This window comes from Lygodium microphyllum, chromosome 21, assembly GCF_053477565.2.
Source record: "Lygodium microphyllum isolate KBCC chromosome 21, Lygodium_microphyllum_v1.1.10, whole genome shotgun sequence".
NCBI lineage: Eukaryota > Viridiplantae > Streptophyta > Polypodiopsida > Schizaeales > Lygodiaceae > Lygodium > Lygodium microphyllum.
This window is the reverse complement of record NC_141155.1, coordinates 100,796,382-100,806,757: the sequence shown is the minus strand read 5'-3', so window position 1 is coordinate 100,806,757 and position 10,376 is coordinate 100,796,382. Positions and strand designations below refer to the sequence as shown.

At 39.7% G+C, this 10,376-nt stretch overlaps 1 protein-coding gene across 1 annotated transcript; it reads left to right on the top strand.

Annotated features, from left to right (window-relative positions):
• The first annotated feature begins 725 nt into the window (after positions 1-725).
• On the top strand, positions 726-1,941 carry LOC148018356 (uncharacterized). Its single transcript, XM_087661820.1, has one exon. It carries the CDS (start codon positions 879-881, stop codon positions 1,698-1,700), a length of 822 nt encoding a protein of 273 aa, XP_087517946.1. The 5' UTR covers positions 726-878; the 3' UTR covers positions 1,701-1,941.
• Positions 1,942-10,376: the final 8,435 nt, after the last annotated feature.

The window sequence follows — 10,376 nt, the reverse complement described above, 5'->3', positions numbered from 1 at the left end:
TTTTCAAGTATTTTATAATGATAGCACATTTTGTGATTTTAGCTTTATTCATCTCCTCATGTTATGGAAGAGCCAAGCTTTCTTTACTTTCTTACCATTTCCTCTTTAAGTTCTAGACGTGTCCAACATGGTGCAAATGCAAAATTTAAAAGCTTGTGTTCGTCAATGGTGGAGACACTCTAAATCCAATGCTATGGAATCTTGTGTGCATGCATGCATACAAAATAGAAACCTATGATTCTAATAGTTTACAATATCATAATCATTATTATTATTATTATTTTTCCTCTTCCTTCTCCTCCTCCTCCTCTCTCTCTTTCTCTCTCTCCTCAAAATAGAAACCTATGATTATGATATTGTACAATATCAAGATATAGACCATAATGGTAGTGCCAGAAGGAATTTCCAAGGCCATACAAGATCAACATGTGTTGGTGGTCTTTGAAGAACCGGTTTGTCTCCAGCAGGCTAGGATCATCATTGTCCATTTCCCAATGGAAGCTCAACCAATGAAGGAGAAGCGCAAGGTGCCCCCCCCCCCCCCCCCCAAAAACACACACACAAAAGAAAGAAAGAAAGAAAGAAAAAATCTCGGCCCAAATTCGAAAGCTTGGAGGTAATAGAATCCGAGAACTCGTGGGAAAGGCCTCTTGGATCATTTTCAAGCTCTCTTGCAAGTTGCTCGGAACCCTTTTTTGGTGAAACACACACACCCTTTTTTGGTTTTCAAGCTCTCTTGCAAGTCGTGTCGTGTATGCTCTCTAATCTTTCTGGTCTGATAGCCGCGGAGGCCCACGCACCACCCCGCCGGTGCGGGTCCGTGGGTGTATATCATACATAGAGTGGGAGGGAGCAGAACAAACCACCAATTTCTAAGCATGGAGCGCAAGCAGCCTTTGCCCGGCAGCAGTAACACAAGTGCAGGTGCTTCAGCGACGCCGCGTGATGGTGATCAGCCAAGGGGCGGCGATCTGCCGCACATGGTGATGGAAACGGGCGGGGGCCAGTCGGTGGACAACGCAGGGCAGGTTATACTGGAGATGGGGTCCGCTTCAGTGGAGCAGCCGCCACAGCTGTCGCGGAGGAAGGCCCTGGAGGGGCTGTGCGGGAGCCCGGCGCACGTGCGGATGCTGGAGGAGTGGCAGCGCGAGGAGGAGGCGGCGCGGCGCCACATGCAGCGCAAGGACAAGAACGTGGGCGCCGCCCACTCCGAGGTGTACCAGCTGCTCGCCCTCTTCTCCCTCGTCCAGGGCGGCCTCTTCGCGGCGCTGGCGCAGTCCAGCCTCCTCCCCTGCACCCTCTGGTGGTGCCCCTTCGCCATCTCCCTCACCGTCACCGCCGGCACCCTCGCCGCCCTCCTCCAGCGCCTCCGGGCCCTCGCCACCTTGCGGGAGGAGCTCCGGCAGTGGGGACACATGGCCGAGGCCTTGTTCACCTGCATCTACGACCTCAAGACCCAAGGGGCCCTCTTCGATCTTAACACAGTCCCCGAACTGCCGGAATCCAAGCAAGAATCCGAGCAATCCGGCCTCCTAGCCGCCGACGAGCTGCCCCTCCTCTCGTCTGCCGCCATCTCTCGTGGGACAGCATTTGCTCTTACGACACCGCCGTCATTTCGACCGTCGTCGTCATCTCCCTCGTCGTCCTTTATGCTTGCCGCAGAATCCTTTGCAATCCCTGCCACTGCAATTAGATTATGATGTATAGCCCTTTAGTTCCTCCATGTTCTAGCGCCCCTGTCATCTTGGAGGACATCTCTTGTGGGAGTTCGTCTCCTCTTATGACGGCGCCGTCATCTCTACCGTGGTGCTTACCGCACTGACGGCTAGCGCCATTACTGCTTCCATTTCATATATTAATTTTGTACCTCTAACAATTAGCTTATCTATTTAATAATGATTTTCATAATCCAAATGTGTTTATTTTGAGCTTCTATACATATCAAGCATTTTGGGTGTTACCTTTGTAACCTTACATGTTTCTACATGCGTAGTTACTTCACATTTCACAAATGAATTCTCAATGCATTTCAAGCCATACTATTGAGGGCTCAATTCTTATGGATAATACTCCTTTCTATAGTTTAATGCCATTTGTACATGATCCTCGATCTATACACGAGGTTTTCACTTATCCAAAATACCATGGTGGTCTTTAAAGAATGGGTTTGTCCTCCACCCGGCTAGGATCATCATTGTCCATTTCCCAATGGAAGCTCAACCAATGATACACACACACAAAAAAGAAAGAAAGAAAAACACTCGGCCCAAATTCCAAAGCTTGGAGGGGTTCAACTCTTCAATGTGATGGAATCAATCAATGGAATGGCATATATGGTTAGAAATAAATGAGGCTGTTTCTTAAAGTGTTTTATATGTATCAAATTTTTATTTATAGTTGTTTCTTGTGATGTAGATTGAGTTGTTTCTTTGGATTTCCATTTATTTTTCGGGTAATGAATATTTTTTATGCATCCTTTCCCTTGTGAGATGTGGAGAACAAAAGTAGAGAATTGGTTGTTTTTCCCAAGTGGGTAGTTGGAGGTTGGAACACATCTAAAAGTTACTGTGAATCAAATGCTAAAGCCTGATGCTTACCAATTTTCACAGACATTATGTATTATTAATATATTGAGACTTCTATGAGATTTGATATTATATATACTATACTTCTATATATAATATAATGATTTTCATAATCCAAATGTATTTATTTTGAGCTTCTTTATATATCAAGCATTTAGGGTAACTAACTACCTTTGTAACCTTTATGTCATGTTTCCACATGCGTAGTTACTACACATTTCACAAATGAATTCTCAATGCATTTCAAGCCATACTATTGAGGGTTCAATTCTTATGGATAATACTCCTTTTGATGTCCTATAAAAAACAAACAAGTTGATCAACCCATTGAAAAATAATTGCAAGTGGCTGATGCCAATTTGAATGTGTCTTAGATTCTCTAAAAAAGAAAATGCACACAACTGGAATGGGTTGAAATATACATAACTCCTCAATCTCCATGAAACTCTAACAAAGCTCAGAACCAAGAAATGACAGATTGATAAAATACACACTAACAGTCATCCAATTTCATATTGCTACCGTTGATCAATTGGCTCTATCTTTGGGTGGGTACACTACTATGTTTACCTATTCCAACCCTTTGGTTTCCAACCTACTACCCTTTCACTTTCAACTCCGACTCGCGGTTACAGACCTTAAGACCCACCTTTGGTGAACGTCACCCTTCAACTACTCCCATTTCTTTGCCTTTGAGCATCTTGTATATCCTCTCATTCATTCACAACATTGATTCATTCACTTCAAAGTTCTCTTTATTCTCTGTTTGTGTTTTGTGTTTTTGCATTTATTGAATTGTTGTATGAGTCCTTGTCTTTTAGTCATGTCCATACATTCTCTGTTTTCTCAATGCAAGCCCTAGCATCACTTCATAGTGGCATCTCCAAACGGGCTCCAAGAAGCTAGTAGATGTGCAAAAGAAGAAGGAGAAGAAGGCAAGGAATCCACTAACTCTTTGTTGCCCTCAATTCCAACTCAAATTCTAGTTGCACAACCAATGTTGTGGTGACCAAATTTTTTTCCTTCTAGCCCTAGTGGCATTGTCATCCTTCATGACTCTCAGAATCAAAGAGATTGAGATGGTGGTGGAGATGGGGCATGCAAACCTCATTCTATATTCAAGAGTTGAGACCTTGGGCATGGCTTTCAAATTGTACCAACAAAGTCTAGTAGTTCAAGTCCCAAAGCTGTCTTGAGTTTCAAGTCTTAATGGGAGGTTTGACAAAGAGCAATGTTTACTCCTAGCTTGTTCTCACATGAGGGATCCCCTTTGACACTCTTTGTGATTTAGGATTGGAAAGAGTGACACCAATATCAATACTTTTTCAAGCCCCTTGGTAGTGGCTTAATCACCCACTACTTGGGTATCCATGGTTCTATCTAATTGCCATTATTGTATATATTATCATGGTATAAGATTTTCATAGATCATTGTTGCAGTATGGAACATGGTGATAGTTCTTAAGGCTTCTTACTCCCCACCATTTTATGTTTCATTGTGCTTGTCACCCATGATCTGAGAGAGAGCATTAGTACTCTACATTTCATGGGCTTTATGGGCTTGCATTTGACCATTTGGAAGAATGCTTGAGTGGGTAGCCAAGCGGCCTATTTCTCACCAACCTAGTTGTCTCAAGCCTCATTCCTTGCCACATATATAGGCCTCCTCTCCACTCCCCACCACATCTTGCACGCCTACATCCTGTGGACAAATGAAGATTGTAGGCACTCTAATGGTCAACTATAGCCCATGTGACTTGTACTCATTTTCACATTCTTTGGTATATAAATTTCACGACCTACTTCTCCATTCATTGAGTTGATGTGTTATTGGAATTTCTTGCTTTTCTTGTACTAAGAAAATATGGGTGCTTTTGCAAGAAATTTCCATTGCCTAAATGTAGTTATTAGATTTTTGCACCCTTTTGTCTTTCAAGACAATGAGCGTTGATATTTCTACCATCAACATGGTAGAGACTTATGTCCCTTTAGTTATGCTTGGTTATTTAGCTGTGGATTTGTACAATTGGGCTTGCCAGTTGCTTACTAGTGGAATGACTACCATTTTGATACTATTCATTGGCAATATATGCACTACCAGTTTTGTCCTTGGTTACCTAGCCGCATGTATTGGTCATTTGATATGCACGTTGGATCTTGATTGCGCACAACTAGGATCACTTGCACAATGGTTCAAGAGGTGGCACGTCACCAAAGTATTTCTTTTCATAAATAAATAATTATGATTTTGATAATCCAAATGTATCTATTTTGAGCTTCTATATATATCAAGCGTTTAGGGTGTTACCTTTGTAATCTTTACATGCTTCTACATGTGTAGTTACTATACATTTCACAAATGAAATCTCAATGCATTTCAAGCCATACTATTGAGGGCTCAATTCTTATGGATAATACTCCTTTTGATGTCTCTATAGTTAAATGCCATTCGTACATGATCATCAATCTATACACAATGTTTTCACTTATCTGAAATACCAAGGTCAAGTGTAGATGATTTTGGTGTAGTGTACGAAAGAAATGTCAAATTTCTAGAATTAATTTGAGAACTACATTTTACAAGCATCTTATCAAGATTTTTAAACTTTTTTGGTAACCTCACACAACAATGAAGTTGAAACACCATAGAAACATAAGGTGCTAACATGACAATTTCAATTGTACAAAATGTGTTGAGGTGGAATTTTTGTGAGGGGCACAAGGTCCTAGCAAGCCACGTCGAGCAAAAGATATGTTGAAGATATATAGGCTCAGGAGATGACTTGAGCACTAAGAACAAACTCACTTGGTGAGAGCCTCCTGGCCTACAACCTCAGCCTAGCAACCAAAGCACTTACAAAGAGTCTCGAGTAGCCTCCATACTCTTGATTTGTGCCTATTTTAATCTTACAACATTCATTCTAAACTAGGACCCTCTTGGTTCTTATCCACAAGACAAGATAAACCTCGTACCATATAGAACTTAGGACTTTAACAACCTCAAGTCCCTTTCCACTAGGTATAGTCCTTCCTTCAAGTGGTCTAGGTATAAGAGATAGTTCCTTGTTCTGTGAACTTTTGAACACAAAGGTAAAGTATAACTCAACTATCTTAGTTAAAGATAACCCTCTCCTCCTTTAGATTTGGCAACACTATGTAGCTATTTGGGTACACACTTTTCAAGTCTCTTTAGACTCTCTCTCTCTCTCTCTCTATATATATATATATATATATATATATATATATATATATATATATATATATATATATATATATGTGTGTGTGTGTGTGTGTGTGTGTGTATGTATGTATGTATGTATGTATCTCTCTCTCTCTCTCTCTAAACTCACTTTGCCCAAAATAACACTCTTCATGAGAAGCCTTTCCAATCTTTTTGTTTCTTCATGGCTCTTAAGCTAAAACTTAAACTTCAGAAGTTTCAAAGCTAGTACCCATCCAAGCATGAAGAATCTATCTTCTTAATTCCCTATCTCACACAAAAATATTCCATTAATCTTTAATCACATGAAGGTTCCATTTATAACAAGAAAAGTTTAAATTCATTAGATAGCCTTAAGGTTTGATCTTGGTACATACATGTACATTGCAATGAATGAATTAGAATATTGCACTCCATATTAACATGTTTTGCAATTTAAAGGCTTCTTTATTACATTAAAATCCTTTATCTCTCATTGCCTTATCCCTCTTTGGATAGAATAATTTTCTCTCTACCCCTACTCTCTATTTCACTCATGACAAATGGTTTGATCTTGAAGAGTCCCTCTTCCAATCGATGGTGGAGATCTACACGATCCTCTACTCTCCCAACCACCTTTCTCACTCTCCCTAGGGTTTCTAAAAAGTGATGGACTTCCCCTTTGTAATGCCAATAAGATGTGTGCACTACAATGATGGTACTCACTCTTCATGCACATGCATCTAATCTTTGTTAAGTTTAGCCTCACTGGGCCTCATGCTATGCAGTGTATAAAATGGTGCAATTATATGCCTACTCCCCCAATAGCACTGAAGTATTTTGATAGAAAGAGGTATTTGAAGTCGTAGTGCAGTGCAAGAACAAGTGTTATGTAGTGCACAATGCATTTCCTAGTTGGTGCATTAGGTCCTAGTTAAGAAGACAAACTTTGACATAAGCTTCCTCCTTTTGCTAGGGCCCTACATATATGTTATAAGGAAAATTCCAAGTATTATTATATAGTATCCAAACTCAAATTCGCGACTACTACATAATAGCCATGAAGGAGAAAAACAATAATCAAAGGCATAATATCATTTTAGCAAAAAAAACCCTCATCTTTTACCCCCCATAATTATTTTAGAAAAATTTTATGTACCAAAACTCATGTTTATTAGCCTTTCCTTGCTTCTGTAATGCTACAAAAATTCAAACTAGTTATAGGATGTGGTTGAGCTATTATCTAGCTACAAATGAAACAACATCAACATCTCCCTTTCTCTTTTCTTCTCTTTCATTATTAAGAGATTTCTCACCCCCCTCCCCCCTAATGTCCATCTCTACCTATGATGCCCATCTCTACACATGGATGTGTATTACACATAGGTTTGGAGAAGCTCTTGGACAAGAAGGCTACTTTATGTTGTTGCTATGCATTCTAGAAACTGCCTTTGACTATCCATCTATACACTTCTATTAATGTTATATTTTGGGAAAGACCTCTCATGTAATGAGTCAACAAACATGTAACATACTGGCTCCATGTATCATGGTGTTGGCATGGCCATGTAACATATGGGATGCCGACAAAGATGTCCATCTAGTAAAATTTGGTGGAGCTGGCATGGTCTCCAATAGCTTAACAACATCATTAAATTGTCCCACACATCCAAGAAGCTACTTTCTTCCACTTTGAAGCTACAGAGAAGGAGAGTGACATCATCAATTGGAGATTCTATAGATGTTTTGGTAGTGTGGAGATCACATGAAGTATCTTGATGACTTTAGAGAGAGTGTGTGTTGCATTGGTGGACATCTAAACGGGTGCTAGTAGCATTGATCATAGTGGATATCATTGCCTAATCACCACTCTATTGTGCATACCATTATGTTTTTTCTATGTGTGTTTGTACACTACTCAAGTGGACCGGGGGGGGGGGGGGAAGGGGGGAAGATTGTGTGGTTTCACTATGTATGAATCCTATATATCACGTGCATTCATGGCATGTTTTATATATCCCTATGTAGCCTATTTTATGATTTGATTTAAAATCTTTATGTGAATTTTTACCATGATTTATAAATTCATTATTATAAGTTTATATTTTTAATAAAAGAATTTAGGATATCCTTATATAATAGATAGAAAATGCTAGTTTGATCCTGTTTGATATAGAGATTCCATTTTTCAAGCATATCTCAGAGTTCTCCTTTGCAGTGTTCTTATGTTTTCACTTTTCTCTCTCTTATGTCTTGTGTTCAATAGTTTATTTCAACATTCTTCTATGCTTCCATTATTGTATCCACTTCTAACATGGTATTAGATTTCAAGATCTACATTATTGTTGCTATCTACTATTGATTATTGATCATATGTATCAGTTGTCTACTTTTTTTAGCCTAGGCGAGATCAATTTTCATAAGCAACATTTGTGTTTACTGCATTTAGTGTTGTAGCAACCTGTGTTTTGACACTCTCCACTTGCATTTTCAGTTTTCCTATCTCCTACATGTTGAGCGATAGGATTTTCAATATGCCCTTACTAATTTTGGTGGATTTTCCCCTATCTAATCCGATTATTCCTTTTGCAACAATCATTTTTTAAATCAACTTCTTTATTCATTGCATTTGAAGTTGTACTTTATGTAGTCTGTGTTGGTGCTTGGTTGTACTCTCCCTCTCTCTCTCTTATCTTCTCTTCCTTCCCTCTCTATTGATGACAAACTACATAGACTTGATTACTTAACATGGAGTGCTATTATGAAATCTTGATTTTTGTGCAAAAGCACTTGTGATACATTGTTTTTAGAGCTATTGAGCATCCTCAGCACCCCACTCCTCTTTCAATTGATTTCGATGGAGAACAACAATAAGATAGATGTGCTTATGTGGGATTCCAATTATGCCCATGCCTATTTTGCTCTTCTTCATTGTGTCTCTAAAGAATTTCTACCAATGGTCACCTCTTGCATGATAGCTTCAATGATATGGGCAAAGCTTTAGATGTGGTATAGATTGCCTTGACCATGCGTGTAGTTATCTTCTATGGACACCTTCAGCAGTAAAGTTTAAGCTGAAGGATACCATCCAAGTACAGGATCAGCTTTGTCACATGCAATTTGCCCTTACAAAGGCTCATCTTATGGAGACTATGCTCTACAAGCTCTCTTTGGAGTTTGATGGAGTCACTAAGGCTTCATGGGCCCAAACATAAACACGAGTGAGCTTTACATGCCCTCATTTGCTACTTGAGCATGAGGTGTATTTGCAGTTAAAGGGAAGGCTTCCATCTCAGTATGGTGGCTCCAGCGAGGGATTTGCAGTTGCAGAGAAGGGGTGTCAGGAAGAAGAAGTCAAAGGTCCAATGTTATCACTATGGTATAAGAAGGGACATTTGCGAAAGGATTGTAAAGAGTTGGTGGCTTCAAGGAAGAAGAAGGAGAAGAAGAGGAAGACAAAGTAGAAGCAAGATATAAACTCCTCCGTTGAGTCATCCGTCTCTGCTAGCTCCAACTCGCATCCTCTGGCCAAGGCCATGGTCAAAGCACAAGATTTCTCTTCCTCAAATTGAGGGAAGGGCTTGGCAGCTTGTCCTACTATTGTCTAGTGCAAGTGATGCAATCATCCCTCATGACTCGCCTGTCCCAGAGAGGGAGTGTGAGGATGTTGAGATGGGGCTAATGAGCCTCATCTATAGAGGTACACATGTGCACGAGTTCTAGAGAGGGAATTCTCTAACACATTGATTGAAAATTGGTAGGTTTTAAAATCCAAGAACCTCATCTATACAGGTATATAGGTGCACAAGTTCTAGCAAGTTCATAATGGGTTGTTACTTGACAAAGAGCAAGATTGGCTCCTAGTTCAAGCTCACATGGGGGGGACACTTGGGATGTTTGGGAATCCATGGTCACATATGCTCAAAGGAATTTTTAAGAAGATGGTCATGTATGCTACTACAAGTCATTGTTTGACAAACACATAGATTTGCTATGGTTCTTCTATATTTTCAAGTTTTGGTATGATTGACATCGACATCAATTTTTCTACAAGGCACCATGGTAGTCACTTAATCACCCACTGCTTGGGTATCCATGGTTCTATTCTAGTGGTCTTCATTGCGAGTCATTATCATTGTATCATTATATTGTATCAGATCACCTATGATCTAAGAGAGGGTGTTAGCAATCTAGTTAGTTCATGTGTAAGTCCAGGCACAAGCTTTAGTGGGGCCAAACATTCTAGATATTTTAGATATTTTTTATATACAATTTTGATGGTGATTTATGCATTTATTATTGGTTGACTAGCATTAAATGCTTACCAACTTGATGCATTTAGTGCATTATTTTTGGCCTATTTATTTGGATCCCTCCTTCACAATTTGGTCATTCATCACTTTTGTAGATTCCAATGCACAACCTTGTTGGAGAGAGAAAGTCGGTACCGATGCCCATGCAGCTAGTGACTCATTGTTGTATATAACTATCTCATGTTTGGTATATAGATTCCATTTCCCTCCCTAAGCTCTCCTTTGTAGTCTTCTTGTGTTTTCACTTTTCTCTGTTCTCTTGTGTTCAATAGTCTATTT

What these genes read in the sequence shown, in the direction of transcription:
- LOC148018356 (XM_087661820.1), top strand. Translation starts at nt 879, where the DNA reads ATGGAGCGCAAGCAGCCTTTGCCCGGCAGCAGTAACACAAGTGCAGGT.